General features: G+C 43.1%; 2 protein-coding genes across 3 annotated transcripts in view; both read left to right on the top strand.

Moving 5' to 3' along the window:
* The first annotated feature begins 4,735 nt into the window (after positions 1–4,735).
* On the top strand, positions 4,736–6,231 carry LOC106577601 (uncharacterized). The gene is made up of 3 exons (XM_045700580.2): positions 4,736–5,135; positions 5,449–6,103; positions 6,219–6,231. The coding sequence occupies exons 1-3, from the start codon at positions 4,883–4,885 to the stop codon at positions 6,229–6,231; spliced, it is 921 nt and encodes a 306-aa protein (XP_045556536.1). The 5' UTR covers positions 4,736–4,882.
* Positions 6,232–9,106: 2,875 nt separating this feature from the next.
* Positions 9,107–21,675, top strand: part of tspan5a (tetraspanin 5a) — a 31,267-nt gene continuing 18,698 nt past the window's right edge. The window contains exons 1-2 of one of the 2 annotated variants that reach the window (XM_014155798.3): positions 9,107–9,504; positions 20,869–20,919. In XM_014155798.3, the coding sequence (XP_014011273.1) occupies positions 9,424–9,504; positions 20,869–20,919 (132 nt within the window). In that variant the 5' untranslated portion in view covers positions 9,107–9,423. The remainder of the gene's footprint in view (positions 9,505–20,868; positions 20,920–21,675) is intronic. The other variant, XM_014155800.3, reaches the window with a different exon arrangement.

Genomic DNA, 21,675 nt, shown 5'->3' with positions numbered 1-21,675 from the left:
CTGGAAAAACATCTTCTGAGTATTTTTTTGTAGTTTATCTGTGTTTGTGTCGCTCCCATTTCCTCTTTCACTACCCCCGTAAGTTTATTTTCGTGGCCTTTCGTAATTATAGAACGATGATAACATCTAGAAGTATGAAACAACACCTCCAATCTTTTAAAAGCTTGCTTTGCAGGTCGGCTAACCTACTCCTAATCTATGCACAGATGCCGCCTGAGAATGTGTTCCATCCAGAGAAAACACTTGGGCTTTTTGGAAAGCTTTTTCTGAACCACTGTCTTGTTCTCCCATACAGATAGATGAGCAAACAACTACAGGTCTTCCTCACTACAGTAATAATGTATGACTTGAGACCAGGTTTTTCAATAGGCCTTACCATAGCAAAAATGATTTTCAGTACACTGCAGTTATTCTGCAATTATTGCATTCAAAATACCACAGTGGACTGCAGTTAATGCAGTTTCAAAACTGCAATCTTTTTTTGTAAGGGATGACATGGTGACATCTTTGGTTGGTTTCACGTTGAATTCACGTTAGTTGACAACTCAACCAAATGTAACTCAAAACTATACAGTACCAGTCAAAAGTTTGGACACAGCTACTCATTCAAGGGTTTTTCTTTATTTTTACTATTTTCTACATTGTAGAATCATAGTGAACACATCAAAACTATGAAATAACACATATAAAATCATGTAGTAACCAAAGAAGTGTTTAACAAATCAAAATATATTCTATATTTCAAAGTAGTAGTATTCTATTCTTCAAAGTAGCCTTTGCCTTGATGACAGCTTTGCACACTCTTGGCTCAACCAGCTTCACCTGGAATGCTTTTCCAATGGTCTTGAAGGAGTACCCACATATGCTGAGCACTTGTTGGCTGCTTTTCCTTTACTCTGCGGTCCAACGCATCCCAAACCATCTCAATTGGGTTGAGGTTGGGTGATTGTGGAGGCCAAGTCATCTGATGTAGCACTCCATCAATCTCCTTCTTGGTCAAATAGCCCTTACACAGCCTGGAGGTGTGTTAGGTCATTGTCCTGTTGAAAAACAATTGATAGTCCCACTAAGCGCAAACCAGATGGGATGGCGTATCACTGCAGAATGCTGTGGTAGCCATGCTGGTTAAGTGTGCCTTGAATTCTAACTAAATCACAACAGTATCACCAGCAAAGCACCCCCACACCATCACACCTCCTCCTCCATGCTTCACGGTGGGAACCACACATGCGGAGATCATCCGTTCACCTAGTTTGCGTCTCAGAAAGACACGGCGGTTTGAACCAAAAATCTCAAATTTGGACTCATCAGACCAAAGGACAGATTTCCACCGGTCTAATGTCCATTGCTCGTGTTTCTTGGCCCAAGCAAGTCTCTTCTTATTATTGGTGACCTTTAGTAGTGGTTTCTTTGCAGCAATTCAACCATGAAGGCCTGATTCACGCAGTCTCCTCTGAACAGTTGATGTTGAGATGTGTCTGTTACTTTAACTTATTTGGGCTGCAATCTGAGGTGCAGTTAACTCTAATGAAGTTATCCTCTGCAGCAAAGGTAACTCTGTATCTTCCTTGCCTGTGGCAGTCCTCATGAGAGTCAGTTTCATCATAGCGCTTGATGGTTTTTGCGACTATATTGGAAGAAACTTTCAAAGTTCTTGAAATGTTTCGTATTGAATGACCTTCGTGTCTTAAAGTAATGATGGACTGTCAATTCATTTAGCTTATTTGAGCTGTTCTTGCCAAAATATGGACTTGGTCTTTTACTAAATAGGGCTATCTTCTATATACCAACCCTACCTTGTCACAACACAACTGATTGGCTCAAATGCGCTAAGAAGGAAAGAAAATCCACAAATTAACTTTTAACAAGGCACACCTGTTAATTGAAATGCATTCCAGTTGACTACCTCATGAAGCTGGTTGAGAGAATGCCAAGAGTGTGCAAAGCTGTCATCAAGGCAAAGGGTGGCTACTTTGAAGAATGTCAAATATAAAATAGATTTTCATTTGTTTAATACTTGTTTGGTTACTACATGATTCCATATGGGTTATTTCATAGTTTTGATGTCTTCACTATTATTCTACAATGTAGAAAATAGTCAAAATAAAGAAAAACCCTTGAATGAGTAGGTGTGTCTAAACTTTTGACTGGTACTGTACATTGAAATGACATCTGTGACCAATGGGTAAGCCAATATCAGGGTGAGCGCTAAAGTGCGGTGATTGTAATGATTTTCACCGAAAATGTACAACTACGGCATTAACGTCTACATTTTTGTGAAAAAAATTAAATGCTTTGATCAAAATTGAAGGATTCTGAACACTCTCCCTAGTCCCAACTGTCTCGGGAGTTTGAAATCACTTTGACGTAAGCTGTAACCCTTCTAGCCACAACCCTCAGTCCAAGCTAAGCATCCATCAATGCACTTCGTCACAGTGACACCCAACTTCACCAAAGCCTAGTTTGGAATAACATTTGACCTGTGTGTCAGATATTAACCAAACACTGTGTAATCTACTGTTCACCACTCTGACCCTCACCATGATTTAACCCATATAGAAATATAATTGACAAAGGATATTAAATATTTGTTACGCTTTACATCCTACATTCAATCGCACTATTTCTATTTAATAATACTTTTTTTACCACAATTTTCAATCTTGTCTCATCACTGCAACGGGCTCGGAGAGGCAAAGGTGGAGTCATGCGTCCTCCGAAACATGACCCGCCTAACCGTGCTCCTTAACAACTGCCAGCCGCACCAATGTGTCAGAGGAAAAACCATTCATCTGGCAACCGGGGTCATTCAGCTGGCACCCAGCCCACCACAAGGAGTCACTAGAGCACAATGAGCCAAGTAAAGCCCCACCGTCCAAACCCTCCCCTAACCCGGATGACGCTGTGCAAATTGTGGCACAGCCCGGGAATGAACCCAGGTCTGTAGTAACACCTCTAGCACTGCAATGTAGTGCCTTAGACCGCTGCGCCACTCTGGAGGCCCTGTCTCACTTTTTCTATGTCTAACCCTGACTCTTATATACTCTTAAATAAAAAAAGGCGCTATCTAGAACCTAAAAGGGTTCTTCGGCTGTCCCCATAGGATAACTCTTTGAAGAACCCTTTTTGGTTCCAGGTAGAACCATTTTTGGTTCCATGGTTCTACATGGAACCAAAAATGGTTCTACATGGAACCAAAAATGGTTCTCCTGTGTGGACAGCCGAAGAACCCTTTTGGAACCCTTTTTTCTAAGAGTGTATTTTTCCATGTAACATGAGCTCTAACTTTTCTAAAATTCTTCCTAGAAACTGTAACAGAAAATCTGTTACGTGTATCCAGAAGTTTAAATCTAAAAGGAGTTATGTGCCAAAACAGTTATTTAGCTAGCTCAGTCCCTGAGAAACGGTTTGTTGCTCTCTGAGGCCCATTAGGATGTTCAGTTTGTGTAAGATGTACATACGTGGAACCAGCTTTAACTCCTGATGCTGACATATACACATAGATGAGTGCACACGCACGCACTCACACATGCATGCACATACACACAGGGTAGTAACAGATAGCCTTTCGGCCCCGCCCGGCAACACCCGGCAACACCCACCTCCAGAGCACTGAGGCACCAAATGAATCCTTCATCAGCCAGTTAATATAAAACAGATTAGTGATTTGTTAGCAAGCTGGTACTAAAGCTTTTTATTAACTTCTTTAGGAAGTTTTAGTTGGCACCCCCCCAAAGGAAATTCCGTTTCTACCACAGATTTGGGGTGTTTAGATACATTTTTTTTGTTAATGGTAGTCATAAGGGTGGAATCATTACGTAGAACGTGTTTGTCTGTCTGTAAGGTTAGAGCATCCCTATGGAGCACAGCTGCATCTTTGAATGAAATGAAGGTTCAGGGAACCTTGATGATCTGCTTCTGTCAGGCTGAGCCCAGTGAATTAGCCCCCTCTATTGACACTTTTATTTAATGACATAGGTAAGGTAAAATAAGTAATGAGTGTAATGTGTTACTTTTGGAAATGCATTAACTGATTGATTGGGTAGTCTGTTCGTAAAAATGTGATTTGGTTAGACTCCTTAAGGGGCCCAACGAGGGCCTTGACTGCCTGTCCAACTGTAAAGTATTTTCTAATGTTTAATAAAAAAAAAACATGTATCTTCTCCGAACAGGTTTTGTTCTCACGGTTGTTATCTTTTGTGGAGCGAGGGTAAAGACTAAACACTTAAAACATCAATTGAGGTATCGCATGTAAAGTGCTTGTTGACCCTTACAATAATGCCTTGTCTTTTCTGTGGAACGTTCCCACAGTTTTTAGGGTGGACTAAAACTATATTCTGGTTAGGATATCTGACAATTTATGCAACCCATTGTGCTGCAAAAAAATAATTTGGTCTCTAGAATAAAATTATACGATATCCAATATTTGATCATACTTTTACATCAGCAGCAACTGAAAATCTCAGTGCTTTTTAATTACAAAACCAAACGGGGGAACAATGTTGTACTCAGCCCCCATTGCAGAAACAGTCACTATAATGATGCTTGTCAAATGGAGTGTGACATTCCAGAGGTTCTCTGTGTGATCCCTAATTGCTTTCACAAAGTTCTGACGGTTCCTGGAGTTCTAACAACCCAATTAGTGAGCGACCCGCCTTTCGGTCCTTTCTGTCCTTCTGGGGCATGAGATTGAGGCTTGGCCGTTTCTCACCATTCTGGGATCAGACAAGAGGACAATAAGACATCGGCTCATCCCCAAAGTCTGTTTGTGAAGTTGGATTTTTTTTTTATCGGAGGTTCAAATTTGCTTTTTAGGTGGATTAGCCAACCGCTGAATCCAAGGTTTGATTGTTGACCTGGCTGTTTGAGGTGCTTACATGCCATGCTGTTCCTTCTCCTGCTGAATTGTGCCTGGGGCTTATTGCTCACAGATGACCTGGAAGGTTCCATGGAGGAGAATAAGGAGCTGGGCAAAGCCATTCTGGAGATGCTGCACATCAATAAGCTGTCTGCACCCCATCAGGCCAAACCACACCCCTACATGAGACAGGTCTATCAGCTTCTGGACACACAAGAGGCCAGAGACTTGGGAAGCTCTGATGGAACACTGGTGCAGAGTTTCCGGAGTGTCCTGGGTAGGAGCCTAACTTGAAACCGTTATACCGTAAATAAGATATTTTCCTGACATTGATTGGTCCTCATATGGAATTTGAACAGTATGTTTAATGTCTTATTAACTAGTGAAAGTCCTCTTAGTCCTGAAAACAATTCTAGCTTGCAGTTAGCTAATATCAGCTTTATTATACCATAGTTGTTCAAGGAAAGTTGTGTATGTGATGTTGTTAATTGATGCCTGTGTTTTGTGTGTTCTGTGCTGTGGGCCAACTTTGGATGCAATCAACTAGATTGATTAACATTATCTCTCTTTATGTTCCTTGGACCAAGCAGGCCCACTGCATGCCCCCCCAGGATGGATCTGGTTCAACGTCTCCCACCTGAAGCCTTCCATGGCCGTGGCTGAGCTCGTCCTGCTCCGCAAGACCCTACACCCCGACCCCCTCAGTGTCACGGTGGCCCTGCACAGCCTTACCCGGGGGGTGAGTGGCCTAAGCGTGAGCCCTCCCCTCGAGGAGAGGATCCTGACCCTGGATCAGCTACCCCCGTCTGGCTACGACGTGTTCGACGTGTCCCCCTTCATGTTCTCCTCCAAGCCTCTGGATGTGGTGGGCTTCCAGCTGCGCTACACGGACGAGAGTGGGAGCCTGGTGCTTCACGAGGCCCTGACCCAGAGCCTCTACTGCCTTGGGGGCGGCTCCCTCAGCGAGCCCCTGCTGGTGGTGTACCGGGCTAGGCCGCTTCGCTCCCAGACAACGGCTGCCACCAATGGGTTCCGGCCTGAGCGAAGACAGCGCCAGCACTGCCGCACGAGGAGCCACGAGAGGAGGAGCCTCTTCCTGGCCAAACGAAATGGCTACAAGCGCCGTCGCTTTGATGCCAGCTCTGACCCACAGTGTCGGCTCTATCACCGCTATGTTGACTTCAACAAGGGTGATCTGGCAAACTGGATCCTACAGCCGTCAGGGTTCAATGCTACCTTCTGCAGGTGGGAACGTCACACAAACATACATTGAGCTCCAAAAGTATAGGGACAAATTCACTTATATGTCTATTAAAGTAATAGAAAGTTAAATATTTGGTTCCCTATTCCTGGTACACAGTGACTACCTGTGACTCTAGCCTGTGACTCTACAAATTTGTTGGATTCCTTTGCTGGTTGTTTTGGTTGTGTTTCAGATTATTTTGTGCCCAATAGAAATGAACGGTAAATAATGTATTGTGTCATTTTGGAGTCCCTTTTATTGTAAATAACAACAGAATATGCTTCTTAACACTTCTACATTAATGTGGATGCTACCTTGATTACAGATAATTCTGAATGAATCGTAATGATGAGTGAGAAAATGACAGAAGCACAAATATCATACTTAACTCTGTACTACTTTAATACACGTAAGTGAATTTGTCCAATACTTTTGGTCCCCTAAAATAGGGGGATTATGTACAAAAAGTGCTGTAGTTTCTAAACGGTTCACCTGATATGGATGAAAACACCCTCAAATTAAATTGGACAGTCTGCACTTTAACCTCATATTCATTGTATCATTTGAAATCCAAAGTGCTGGAGTATAGGGCCAAAATAATAACAAAATGTGTCACTGTCCCAATACTTTTGGAGCTCACTGTAAATGATGACTTAACTACCCAAGTTATGATGTCATTGCAGTCAGTTTTGCCCGCTGACTGGGTAGTGAAGTGATCATCCAATACATAACCTTTAACGTGTTTATAACCAGATCGTTATCCCATTTCAGAGGTACCTGCCACATTGGGAATTCAGGAGTGTCCATAGAAGGATTTATACCAAGGAAAATACCACCTGAGGAGAGATCAGTAAATAGGTATGTGTTGAGAACTCGATGTCCAGTATGCGCTATAGATACTGTAGTAGCCTTTGTGTGGCTATTTGACGACAATACTGCCCTACAAAGGCAAAATGCAGTAACTACACTTTCAGTCAAAATGTTGTTAAGACTGAAATGAAGCTTTGTAGTATCTGTGTTATCTTGTGACAGTGTCCTGGTTCAATTACGTTCTGTTTCAAAGAAAATGGAGTTTGAAATTTGCAGTAACTACAAAGCCCAAGGAAAAACCAAGGAAAACAGCAGTAACTGAAGTTACTGCACTTTTACTTTTTCACCATGTTTTGACTGCAGTTACCCGCTCTGCCATACAAAGACAAAGAGCAGTAAATATGCAAACTGTGAAACTGAAAAAAAATGACTTTAAAGTGCAGACAAATACAATATATTGTAGGTAGATAAGTGATAATGCACTGATGTATCATCTTATTAGGAAGTCATTTTTATGCACATCAACCATGACCACTGATTTGACCAATGACCCACAACGAGAAAATTGGATAAACACATTTAGATTGTAGATATATATATTTTTACATATAAATGTTATGTGTGATGAAATAGTCCTTACCTCAGGGCGAAGACATTTTTGTGGGTTACTACAACAACATTCAATACATGAAAACACAACTACATAACACCATTAAGTATAGTTGGAATGTAGTTGGAACTCTCAAGCTGTTTCCATCAAACAGAAAAACAACAGAGTTGAATAAACACATTTAGATTGTAGCTATTGCACTTTGCCTTTGCATGACCCATATAGTTGTTTAAGGTCAAATCAGTGGTCATGTTTGATGTGCATAAAAATTGCTTCACAATGAGATGATACATCATTATCCCTTATCTACCTACAACATAATTGGCTGGCTAGCAAAAAAACTGTAAAGCAATTTTTCTGTTTCACTGTTGGCGTAATTCCTGTGTTTGGCCTTTGTAGGGCAGAATAGACATCCACTTTGTATAGTTTCATATCCACTAAGACAATATTATTCTGCAAGATTGTTGTAATTAGGTTTGCAAGATTTTGGTAACTTTACCAAAATTCCCAGGTTTTCTAGAAAATCCCGGATGGAGGATCCCTGATTTCCTGCTTATTCTCTCCTGATTCTGGGAGTCTTCCAACCGAGATTTTTGTTACAGGAATTTTGCGACCCTACAACTACATTACTGTAGTTGTAATATTTAGTTTCCTTCAATTTCAGCTCCGACTGTGTTCCACTGGAGCTGTCTTCTCTCACGGTGATGTATAGGAGTGAAACGGATGACGTCATAATCCAGAAGTTTAGAGATGCAAGGGAAGAGAGCTGCACATGCCAGCCACAGGCTAAGCATTGAAACCAGCTCCCACATACAGTATTTGCCTGTCCTAGCCACTGGAGGGCGAAATTGCTTATTGAATCTGAAGTAGGAAGCCTGCTAGAAGACCGGCTAGTAGACCTGGGAGAAAAGGATTAGGGTCATTTTATGTTTTGAGAAATCTATGAACGAGGGTATGTTCTGGGTGAATAAAAAAATACACTTGAAAAATGTCCTCCTGTTTACTACATGTGTTACAACTCAAGAGCTTTTAGTCCATCCAATACAAGCATTAGAAAAAAGAATCAATTGAATACATTACACAAAAAGGCTTTTTGTTATAAGACTTGTCATTTGGAAGTGCAGCAAAACTGTTTTTTACAACTGCATACTATATTATAGGCTAATTTACATATTGTACCTATCTGATCCTTTCAGATCTACAATGGTGCTTGTAGGGGCTCGGCGCGGGTTGGGGTTGATTCGGGAATTTAGCCTTTCCTCCCATAGGGCCAGTGAACCACAGATTTATATGGAGAAAATCCCAGGTATCAAATGTCAAGTGTAAACCAGGGATTAAAAAATATTGCAGCCTAGGGGTCACTGCCTTGCTTAAGGGCAGATTTCTTCACCTTGCTGGTTTAGGGATTCGAACCAGCAACCCTTTGGTTATTGGCCAAACACTATTTAACCACCAAACACTATTAACCACTAGGGTAACTAGGGACTGAGCTAAAATTGGGCAGGAAGAGCAAGAAAGGGCAGGAAGAGGAAGAACAACCCACTATTGAACAGTCAAACATCTGATTGGTTGTAGCTGTAGTCCTTTAAAAACGCAGCCATAACTGTGGGAACGATTATCCGATTTGATCGGTGACAACCGAGAGGTCCCGTTAGTTGTAAACGCAGAGTAGATAGGTTGATGTTTGTTTGCTTACAGTGTTAGATTGTGGATTATTCCACTTTTACTATCAGGGTGACATCTGTGTCGAGGGATAGGCTACGGTATGTTTATTCTATTTGGATGAACCGAGCAGACAGCAAGTTGCAAGAATTGGATCGCCGAGGAGCTGAACCTGCCGCCTGCGAGCCTATGATCCGGTATATTTATCAGTCTATGAAGCCTACTGTATGAAATTCAAGTATGTCAGGAAAACATTTTAAAGGCCATGAAGTCAGTTGCTGCATCAAATATTTTATTTTTGGATTTAACATAATATTTTGGGTAAGTGTGTTTTTCTTCTTGCTATTTGCCACTCTTATTGTCTTTCATTGGGCAATTTTGAATCTGCAATCTGATGTTGTAAAATTAAACTGTAGGCCCAGCTATAGGAAATGGCTTAAGTGATATTATAATAGCCTAATTATTGTGAATAATATTCCCATGAGGATTTTACGACCAAGATGCTTCACAAGCTGTTGGTCTATTGATGTATTAGATAATAGTCTGTTAAAAACTCTAATAAATGATAACGTGATCTTTCGATGTGTGAATAGCAGCAAACCACTTTGGTTGTGTTGCCATGCATTGCAAGCTATTTTTACCTTGCTTATTTTGGCTTGTGGATATGCACAATAGCCTTCACATAGACTGCTACTCAGAGCACTTTTTAATTTTCAGTCTCCATCGTCCCCGGTAATCCGCTTTCTGTCCTCGTTTGTCGGGACCAACTCACATCGTTGTGAAAAGTTTTTCTTCACATGCGAATGGTTGCATAAACATGAATATGCACTATTTATTATCATCATCGGACTACATTCCCAGTAAGCAAAATTACATTGAAAAAACGTCTAAAATACAAACTTTGAAGTGGCATCTTTTCTGGAGACGGTTTTCGGTTCTGAATGAAAGTGGAAAATATGTAATTTATGGACGTTTAAAATACGTATTTTTTTGTCATTGATTCTATGGCCAAATTTCAACTGCACATACTGTACATTGTCAAGTAATCCATATAATATAGGAAAGATTGGAATATAGAATATTTATTATTGCTGCCATCTGTCACATGCACTTATGTTAGCTTTTACAAAAGCTTAAAATTGTCAGTGATAATGTTCTAAGTAGTCCTACTAAATAAACCAACAGTCCAATTGAAATACAATAACATTCCCAGTAACTGATCTGTTGTTGTTTATGTACCCTAATTGAATGCATTGACTGTAAGTCGCTCTGATTAACATCATCTGCTGAATCACCAAAATGTAAATGTAAAAAATAAACACATGCAAAGCATACTGTTCTAATGAGCTCCGCCCCCAAACAAGTGCACATTTGGTCAGTCTGGACTAGTCTGAACGAGTCATAGACCTCTAGTCTATATTTCATTCGTTTGAACAGCACAATAGAGTATGGCACAGCTCGGTACAGTAGAGCACAGTAGGGTACGGTACGATACAGTACAGAATATTTGCATTCCGTAGAGTAGAGTATTGTACAATTTAATTTAGTAGAGAACAGTACAGTAGAGTACATCAGAGTAAAGTAGGGTACAGTACATTATACTGTACTCTACTGTCCTCTACTGTATTGTACAACACTCTACTTTTCTTTACTGTACTGTACTCTGCTATACTCTACTGTCCTGTGCTTTGCTGTCCAAACTTGTGAAACATAGATGTCTATGATTGGTTCAGATTTGGTCTGATCCGGACCCGACCAAATGATTGGCTCAGATTTGGTCCATTCCGGACCAGACCAAATCTGAACCAATCATAGAAAGCTACAGTTGAAGTTGGAAGTTTACATACACCTTAGCCAAATACATTTAAACTCAGTTTTTCACAATTCCTGACATTTAATCCTAGTAAAAATTCCCTGTCTTAGGTCAGTTAGGATCACCACTTTATTTTAAGAATGTGAAATGTCAGAATAATAGTAGAGAGAATGATTTATTTCAGCTTTTATTTCTTTCATCACATTCCCAGTGGGTCAGACATTTACATACACTCAATTAGTATTTGGTAGCATTGTCTGTAAATTGTTTAACTTGGGTCAAACGTTTTGGGTCGCCTTCCACAAGCTTCCCACAATAAGTTGGGTGAATTTTGGCCCATTCCTCCTGACAGAGCTGGTGTAACTGAGTCAGGTTTGTAGGCCTCCTTGCTTGCACACGCTTTTTCAGTTCTGCCCACAAATGTTCTATAGGATTGAGATCAGGGCTTTGTGATGGCCACTCCAATACCTTGACTTTGTGGTTCTGGATATAGATACTTTTGTACCCGTTTCCTCCAGCATCTTCACAAGGTCCTTTGCTGTTGTTCTGGGATTGATTTGCACTTTTCGCACCAAAGTACGTTCATCTCTAGGAGACAGAATGCATCTCCTTCCTGAGCGGTATGTCAGCTGCGTGGTCCCATGGTGTTTATACTTGCGTACTATTGTTTGTACAGATGAACGTGGTACCTTCAGGCGTTTGGAAATTGCTTCCAAGGATGAACCAGACTTGTGGAGTTCTACAATTTGTTTTCTGAGGTCTTGGCTGATTTCTGTTGATATTCCCATGATGTCAAGCAAAGAGGCAGTGAGTTTGATGGTAGGCCTTGAAATACATCCACAGGTACACCTCCAATTGACTCAAATTATGTCAATTATCCTATCAGAAGCTTCTAAACCCGTGACATCATTTTCTGGACTTTTCCAAGCTGTTTAAAGGCACAGTCAACTTAGTGTATGTAAACTTCTGACCAACTGGAATTGTGATACAGTGAATTATAAGTGAAATAATCTGTCTGTAAATAATTGTTGGAAAAATTACTTGTGTAAAGCACAAAGTAGATGTCCTAACCGACTTGCCAAAACTATAGTTTGTTAACAAGAAATGTGTGGAGTGGCTGAAAAACAATTTTTAATTACTCCAACCTAAGTGTATGTAAACTTCCGACTTCACCTCTATGTTTCACAAGTTTGGACAGCAAAGCACAGTACAGTAGAGCACAGCACAATCTTTTCCGGATAAATCTATGTCCATGGACGTTGAAATCAAGGCTGATCCTGTAACGGCTGTCGGGAGAGAGAGTAGACCAAGGCGCAGCGGAGTTAGTGTTCATCATGATTTTAATTAAAGTAAGAACACTATACAAAACTGAACAAAAACACGACAGCAAAACAGTCCTGTTAGGAAATAATCTAACAGAAACAACTACCCACCAAACCCCAACGGAAAAACAGGCACTTATGTGTGACTCCAAATCAGCAACAACCAACAACAGCTGTGCCTGATTGGAAGCCACACGGCCAAAATCAATGAAACAGACAACATAGAAAATGAACATAGAACGCCCACCCAATGTAACACCCTGGCCTAACCAAAATAAAGAACAAAAAACCCCTCTCTATGGCCAGGGTGTTACAGTACCCCCCCCCCCCCCCCAAGGTGCGGACTCCGGCCGCAAAACCTGACTCTGAAGGGGAGGGTCCGGGTGGGCCTTCTTACAGCGGCGGCTCAGGTGCGGGATGTGGCCTCCGCTCCACCCTCGGCGTCGCCCACTTAGGTAGCGCCCCTGGCCGCGCCGGAGGACTGGTGGGCGACCTTGGTTGCGCCCGGCTGGTGGGCGACCCTGGCTGCGCCCGGCTGGCGGGCGTCGATGGCTGCGCCCGGCTGGCGGGCGGCGATGGCTGCGCCCGGCTGGCGGGCGACCCTGGCTGCGCCCGGCTGGCGTGCGGCGATGGCTGCGCCCGGCTGGCGGGCGGCGATGGTTACGCCCGGCTGGCGGGCGGCTCTGACGGCTCCGGACTGCCGGGCGGCTCTGACGGCTCCGGACTGGCGGGCGGCTCTGACGGCTCCGGACTGGCGGGCGGCTCTGGCGGCTCCGGACTGGCGGGCGGCACTGGCGGCTCCGGACTGGCGGGCGGCACTGGCGGCTCTGGCCCAGGATTCACCAGGCTGGGGAGACATGAAGGAGGCCTGGTTCTGGGCGCAGGCACTGGACTCACCAGGCTGGGGAGACCCACTGGAGGCCTGGTCCGTGGAGGTGACACAGGAGAGACCAGGATGGGGAGACCCACTGGAGGCCTGGTCTGTGGAGGAGGCACAGGCTTGACCAGGATGGGGAGACCCACTGGAGGCCTGGTCCGTGGAGGCGACACAGGAGAGACCAGGATGGGGAGACCCACTGGAGGCCTGATCCGTTGAGCAGGCACAGGACTGACCAGGATGGGGGGACCCACTGGAGGCCTGGTCCTAGGAGGAGGCACAGGCTTGACCAGGATGGGGAGACCCACTGGAGGCCTGATCCGTTGAGCAGGCGCAGGACTGACCAGGAGGGGGGACCCACTGGAGGCCTGGTCCTAGGAGGAGGCACAGGATAAACCGGGCTGTGGGGGAGCACTGGAGTTCTAGTATGTACGCTCTTTACCCACACTCCAGGCTGAATGCCCACTTTGGCCCGGCACGGGTGAAGCGCAGGCATTGGGCAAACTGGGCCCTCCCGGCGCTCTGGAGACACAGTGCGCAGCGCCGGCGCAGGATAACCTGGACCGAGGAGGCGCACCGGAGACCAGACGCGCTGAGCTGGCACCAACCGCCCTGGCTCGATGCCTGCACTCGCGTGGCACTTGCGGGGGGCTGGCCTATAGCGCACTGGGCTATGCACGCGTACTGGGGACACCGTGCGCTTTACCGCATAACACAGTGTCTGACCAGTACTGCGCTGCCTCCTGTAAGCACGGGGAGTTGGCTCAGGTCTACCGCCTGACTCCACCAATCTCCCCGTGTGCCCCCCCCCCCCCCCAATTTTTTGGGGGGGCTGCCTTTCGTACCTGCTGCGCTCCCTCTCCTCATACCAACGCCTCTCAGCTATCGCTGCCTCGATCTCCCACTGCGGGCGGCGATACTCCCCAGCTTGAGCCCATGGTCCCTTTCCGTCCATTAATTCCTCCCATCTCCAGGAATCCTGAACGTTCCTCTCCATCTTCTCCAAAGTCCATGAGTCCATGTTACTTTCCTTCTCCTGGTGCCTCTCCTTCCTCTGCTGCTTGGTCCGTTTTTGGTGGGTAATTCTGTAACAGACAACATAGAAAATGAACATAGAACGCCCACCCAATGTAACACCCTGGCCTAACCAAAATAAAGAACAAAAAACCCCTCTCTATGGCCAGGGCGTTACAGATCCAGATCGCACCAAAGAAGACCAAAAAAAGATGGTTGGTCCGGACAGGTCAAAAAAAAGCCTTGTTCCATGCATAGTGGGTTATGTCTACTCAATTCCCACTCAGTTTTTCATTGTGAAAAGTAGGCCTGGCCTAATGAATGTCCATTCCAAGACAGCTTATTGTTTACCTAACACTTAGCCTTCAAACTTAATCTAATTGCGACTAGGCCTATTAGTGAATTGTCTCAGATCTACTGCGAACAACCATTGGTTGTAGGACTGACAACACTGAAAAAGGAGGATAGCTTCTAAAGATCCCATCATTATTTCAGTGACTTCATCTCAGACAGGGAGAGCTCATTATATGATACCAAGTAGCTGTAAAAATAGGTTAGTTTACTAAATAAACCTCGCTATTGTTGGGAAAACATGTTTTGGACTCACGTCTGTGTTTTTTATTCCGCTTTAGTTTCAACTGCCCTGTTAGAGAAATGCATGAGCCAGAGTTTAAGGGTCAAGTCCAGAGGGACAAAGACCATAACAAGGACATTTTTATATAATAAGCCTATCTCTGAAAAACAAATTTGGCTCTTCAATGTCTTTCCTTGAAGATTCAAAAAAGGCAGTCTTCCCATGATGCTTTTTCTTCTTCTGTTGCCTCTGTAAGTTTTTTGGACTGGGAATAGCTGACAGAGGAGAGCTTTTCCCATTAGGATTACGTACAGGTCATGTGACTCTCTAAAGTCTTATGCTGGCTCGCAGGAGTTTGGCAGAAATGGTTGCCTGGTTAATTCAATGCTAATGTAATCCCATTCAACGCCCTCCATCGCCTTTGTTCCCCTCAACCCCTCCCTCTGACCTTCCTCCTAAAGTCCGTCCCATTCGGCATTGTCTGCTTTCAGTGCCATTGACCATGTCCATGATCGTGAGAGCCAGTGGTCTGCTAATGGTTTGAGCATTATTGTGGTCTTAAGTGATGCGGCTGCAAGAGCCTGATTTCACCTGCCATGATAGAGAACCTATACCTGCAATAGTTCTAGCCATGTCGCTGGCATGGTTATGCATTCTGTACTATAATGTACTTTTGATAACCTATTTGTGGTAAAGCTGGTACAGATGTTGCGATTAATGGGAATGCTGGTGAAGAGTTAAGGTATTTATGGGTAATGCCTAATGCCAGTAACATCTCTGATTCTGAGATAAAGCAAGCTAGGACCATAGAGACGGTTTGCATGTGAGAACCCCTTTACGGTTGCCCGTTGTCTTCAAGATGTAACGATATAGCCAAGATCCATGTGAGAGGGCTTTGATAAACTACACAACTCTATCCTAAATGTCTTTGGAGGGTATTGCGTTGTGTAATACAGAAGTGCTTATGATATCAGATTTATAAATGGAGCTAGTGCCACTGAAGAGAGGTTGCGTCAATAATTTATTGCAGAATTTTTCAATGGGATCATGAGTGCAGTATCAGCGTTCAACTTTCTGTCACTGCATATTCTATTAAATCCAAGCGTTCTCTTTGTCATTGAAGCCACACATCCATGCCATGGCCAACAGTAGGCCTAACTCACTGAAATCACTATCAACCACATTTAAAACTATCATTAATAACCCAAAGAATTGTCATTTTCTCTGACATTGGAATGTAATATTTGCAGACTTTCGCACATTTGTATCAACATTGTATCACCATTGTATCAACATTACAGAACGTTCTCATGGGGCTGTAATGAATTAAAGGCCAGTGGATAAATAAAGGCTTTGGACACAGCTATAGCAACAGAATAGCAGCCAGGAGAAACATTGTTTGTGGTATTTTTGTAATAGTTTTCTGTCTGGGGGTCCATCTGGGACCATCGTCTGGAGTACCTCACAGTGTCTGGTGAAGTTCAAGATCACATATTACACAACTGGAGTCTTTACAAAACAAGAACCATGGAAACCAAAGGGTTTGCGTTGTGATTTGTCATTGTCACATCACGTCATGTGCTAAAGAGGAGTGGGTGTGAATTATGACTATAGCTTTATACATAATGATAATCCTCATCTCTTTACCCTATCACTACAGTTGTGAGTTTAGAGTTCAGATTATCCTCTGGCCCGTGGAGATATTACATTTTTAGTCAGTTCTTCTCCAGTATCTGACTGTGTTGATTTGAAAGATTTTTCATGGGCCCTCATATCCTCAAAAAGTTCTACAGCTGCACCATTGAGAGCATCTTGACTGGCTGCATCACCGCTTGGTATGGAAACTGCTCGGCATCCAACCGCACGGCGCTACAGATGGTAGTCCATACGGCCCACCACGTCACTGGGGCCGAGCTCCTTGTCCAAGACTCCAGCCATCCAAGTCAGTCTGTTACCGCACGGTAAGCGGTAGCAATCTAGGACTAAAATTCTACCCCAAAGCCATGACTGCTGAACAGTTAATTAAACAGCTACCCAGACTTTCTGTTTTCACCCCCCTACCTACATGTACTTCAATCAATCACCTAACCAAACCTACATGTACATATAACCTCAGTCAATCATTCCAACTGCCTTATACCCCAGTACACTGACTCAGTACCGGTGGTACTCCTTGTATATAGCCTCGTTATTGTTATTTTATTGTGTTACTATTTTCTTTTTATCTATTTGTTAATATTCATACTTTTAAACTGCATTGTTGGGAAATGGCTCTTAAGTAAGCATTTCCCTGTAAAGTCTACACTTGTTGTATTCTGTGCATGTGACGAATACAATTTGATTTGTTTAAGTATATGGATTAGTCTCGTTGTGAATAATCTTTGAAGTAATACACTCAGTCCAACTGAGGAGTGTGAATCTGTGTATGTAACCTAATGTATTCTGCATCCCAAATGGCACCATAGTTCCTACATAGTGACCTACTTTGGGGTCTAGTTACCTACATTTGAATGTTTATTTGGTTTTTGGAAAGATACCAGGTCTTGCCAGCCATTTTGATATTCAGTGTAATCTCAGGGAATTAAAGAAGTGGAGTAGGTACAGTTTGCATTTTCCTACAAACGTTTCAGCCGTCTTGCTTTCAATGGCTGAAGGGATAATTTATTATAGTGAAGGTTACAATTCTCATACTGTTCATAAACAAATAGCTAATAGATTTCTGTACTAAGTAACCAATAATCGATCTTTTAATGATATACAGAAAACGAACCCTAACCTGACATATATGCAGTTCAACCCTACTCCCAAGGGTTACTTTATTTAGGGTGACTTTATTCATCATGGCTCTCTCTTCCCTCGACAAGGACACATTCAAAATGGGGCCCAGAGGACCAGACACACTTTCTCTTTTCCCTAAATCTGCAGATTGTGCTTCAAAACGCACAGTAAACCAACCATATCTAGGCTACATGACCCACAGTGTGTGTCGGCCATAAATTGCCTCTGATACAGCATTTAACAACCTGAGATTTAGCCTAACACTATTATTCTCATCCCAATTCTGGTTCATACGCTGTATGACAATATCCCTGTATGATAATACAGTTTACTTTCTAGTCTCGCATTTGACTCCATTGTCTCTGAACTGGTAGCCAATAAAAGTGCTGGAGAGGAAGGAATCCGCTCAAGGATTTCACCATGTGACCAATGGGGACTTTTAAACAGTTACAGAGTTTAATGGCTGTGCTAGGAGAAAACTGTGGATGGATCAACAACATTGCAGTTATTCCACAATGCTAACCTAATTGACAGAGGGGAAAGAATAAAGTCTGTACAGAATGCAAACATTCCAAAACATACATCCTGTTTGCAACAAGGCACTAAAGTAATACTGAAAACAATGTGGCAAAGCAATTCACTTTTTGTCCTGAATACAAATGTTTGGGGCAAATCCATTACAACACATTACTGAGTACCACTCTCCATATTTTCAAGCATAGTGGTGACTGCATCATGTTATGTGTATGCTTGTAATCGTTTAGGACTGGGGAGTTTTTCTGGATAAAAAAATAAACAGAATGGAACTAAGCACAGGCAAAATCCTAAGGGAAAACCTTGTGGTCTGCTTTTCAGCAGACACTGAGAGATGAATTCACCTTTCCAAAGTCCAAATCTACACTTGAATTGCTTACCAAGAAGACAGTGAATGTTCCGGAGTTACAGTTCTGACTTAAATCTACTTGAAAACCTATGGCAAGGCCTGATAATGGTTGTCTAGCAATGAATTTTGAAAAGAATAGTGGGTAAATGTTGCACAATCCAGGCGTAGAAAGCTCTTAGAAACTTACCCAGAAAGACTCACAGCTGTAATCGCTGCCAATACTTCTACAAAGTATTGACTCACAGGTGTGAATACTTATGTAAATAAGATATTTCTGTATTTATTTTCAATACATTTGCAAACATTTTTAAAAACATGTTTTAACTTTGTCATTATGGGGTGTTGTATGTAGATGGGTGAGACAAAAATCTATTTAACCCATTTGAATTCAGGCTGTAACACAAGAAAATGTGGAATAAGTCAAGGGGTATGAGTACTTTCTGAAGACATGGTATGTGACCGTGAGCCTTGCTGAGATGAATGACAAGTCGAAGTGCTCTCTGTTGTCATGACAACAGATGCCTTTAGGCATTGTTGTCAAGGAGAAGGAACTTAGTAGTTAGGCTGTTCTAAGAATCACCAAGCATTTTTTTTCAGGATATTGCCATAATCGCCCCCCAAAACCTAGCCAGTTTGTTTGTGCTATCATGCCAGCTCCCTGTCACTCATGGTCCTGTTTGGCTTGACTGACAGCAATAGAGTTGGCAGGAGCACAAACAGATCTGTGCTACCCAAAACCACCCTCATTGTCTTTAGGTAGAATTCAAACAACTCAGAGCCGTTACATTTGCCAACACCCAACCCTCGGTTGACAAACAGCCATTAGGGCCTCACTGTAGGCAGAAATCCAGATGGAGGAAGGCTGCTTTAACCGGGACTATCCATCCCTCTGATGTGTTGTTTTAGCCACAGCTGTGGTTTCTGTGTTTTTATGAGAACATCAAGCTATCACATACTGTGTGTATGCATGCACATGTATCACTCCATTTGTGATTTGTGTGTGGTGTGTGTGTGTGTGTGTGTGTGTGTGTGTGTGTGTGTGTGTGTGTGTGTGCATGAGTGTGGGTGTATGAGTGCATTGACTATGTCCATCACCCAGCTGTCGAGGCTTAGCTCTTGTCTCTCGTGTTAGTGTAGCCTATTGATCCAAGCCGTTTGGGTATCCCAGCCATCAGAACACACATGACGGCTCCTTCTGGCCCTTCCTCTCACATACAGTAAATATGCAGAGCACTGACCAAACTGACCTTGCAGTCATTCTTCTCCAGAGTGACAATGAACTTGTGTCATTGATCAGCGAACGATGGCTGATCGAAGTTTAGGGGTGTGCTGCTCTTCTTTATAGCTCAGCTCATCTATCCACACATCTCGGTTGGTTGTGGCACCCTCTTTGTACTTGCCCCTAGGCCTCAGATCTCAGACCAGCCCTTAGCCAACAGCTCTGTATTACAACCACATGAAGTGGCCCTGGTGCGCTAACAGGAGATCAGTGCTGATCAGGATAGAGTAATAGTTTGCAAACGATGCCAAACTGCAGCCAGATGGGGTGCAATGGCCACTCTGCCAGTGTCCCAATGTCCCCTGTAGCTGGCGTATGAATGCAGCCATTTGTTCATATCATTCCGTGACATATAAGGCCAGCAAAGTTGCACAGTGCTGGCTGATAGGGCCTGTTCAATCTGAGCTGGAAGGTTGGACAGCTTGGGCGTGTCTCGTTCACTTCCTGTTGTTGTCATTTGGAAATGGTCCGCTGCATTCAGCCAGATTCCAGACGCCTGGCCCCACCCCACAGCTTCCTCTCAGACAGACAGACGGATGTACGGACAGGCAGGCAGAAAAACAGTATAGACAAACATACGGACAGACGATCAGACAGGGAGTGAGGCACCTCAGACTTGCATCTCACTTTCAACTGAGATAGCAGTTTAAGATGTTATCACCAAGTTAGTTAGTTAGTTCTGTCCAACGTCCATGGTCAATCTATTTCATTGGTCAAACCTGGCTTTTCAGAATAAGGGTTTCACAAAATTGTCCCAGAAATCAAATCGCTAATATTCTGACTGGGCATACGTTGCAGTTGAGTGAGGAATTCCTTGGGAGAATTGTACATTCTGGCTTTTTTTAATCCTTGACTCCTGTTTAGAATATGCAAGTGAAGATGTCCAAATATGCAATTTAGTACTGGAAAGTGAAGTAATGTGAGTTGTGTGTTTATGTAACTGATGAGCATCGCTGACACCCATGATGTGGAGAAAACCTTTTTAAGTGTCGAAGGTGAAATTGTAAGATAATACATTTCGACAAAGGTAAACTTGAGTGCAGGAAGGAGAGGTTTCACCCTATTTTTGTCTCTGAGATTTGTGACAGCATATGATGCAGTAACGTGATTAATGTGACATATTGTCTTTCTGTGGTCTCTTTCAGTTGCTGGGTGTGGCCTTCCTTGGAATCGGACTATGGGCATGGAATGAGAAGGTGAGTGGAGACTGGGTAACATAAGGACCCAGTAAGAACATCAAATAAGGTCTTATTAAACAAGGAAACGTTCACTTAAGTGGAATATACAATCAGTCTTTTCCCACCCTTTGTCATTTACCTCCCTTGTGTCTGGAAGAGAAGCAAACCACCTGCTGACCAGCACCATGGCATGCTTCCAAGCATTATCTTTGATATAAGACAGCCTAAGTTCTCAAACTTGGGAGTATTTGGAGTAATTTGTGAAAATATGATTACGGAAACAACACCAGAAGCACCCATAAGGGCACTGTCTACCCTTTTGCCTTGCTCTGACATACAGGCCTTGTAGGAGCCATTTTGTCTTACTTATGTGCTTGTTGTGTTGTCTATAGTTTGTCTATCTTGGGTCTTGGGTCTAAGCAGTAAAGAAACACAAAACCAGTAAGGAGGAAGCGCATGAGTTGTTTTGGGGAATACAAACATAGTTGTTTTTATTAGAATAATTGAATCTGGGGTGGCAGATAGCCTACTGGTTAGAGTGTTAGGCCAGTAACTGAAAGGATGCTGGATCGAATCCCCGAGCTGACAAGGTAAAAATATGTTGTTCTGCGCCTGAACAAGGCAGTTAACCCACTGTTCCCCGGTAGGCCATCATTGTAAATAAGAATTTGTTCTTAACTGACTTGTGTAGTTAAATAGAAAAAAAAATACAAAAAATGTACTAGGGAGGAGCTGGTAGAAGAATACCAACGCTGACAGCTTGACATACTGCAT

The sequence above is a fragment of the Salmo salar genome, chromosome 18 (assembly GCF_965601325.2).
Source record: "Salmo salar chromosome 18, fSalSal1, whole genome shotgun sequence".
NCBI classification, from domain to species: Eukaryota; Metazoa; Chordata; class Actinopteri; order Salmoniformes; family Salmonidae; genus Salmo; species Salmo salar.
This window is presented reverse-complemented; position numbering and strand designations above follow the sequence as displayed.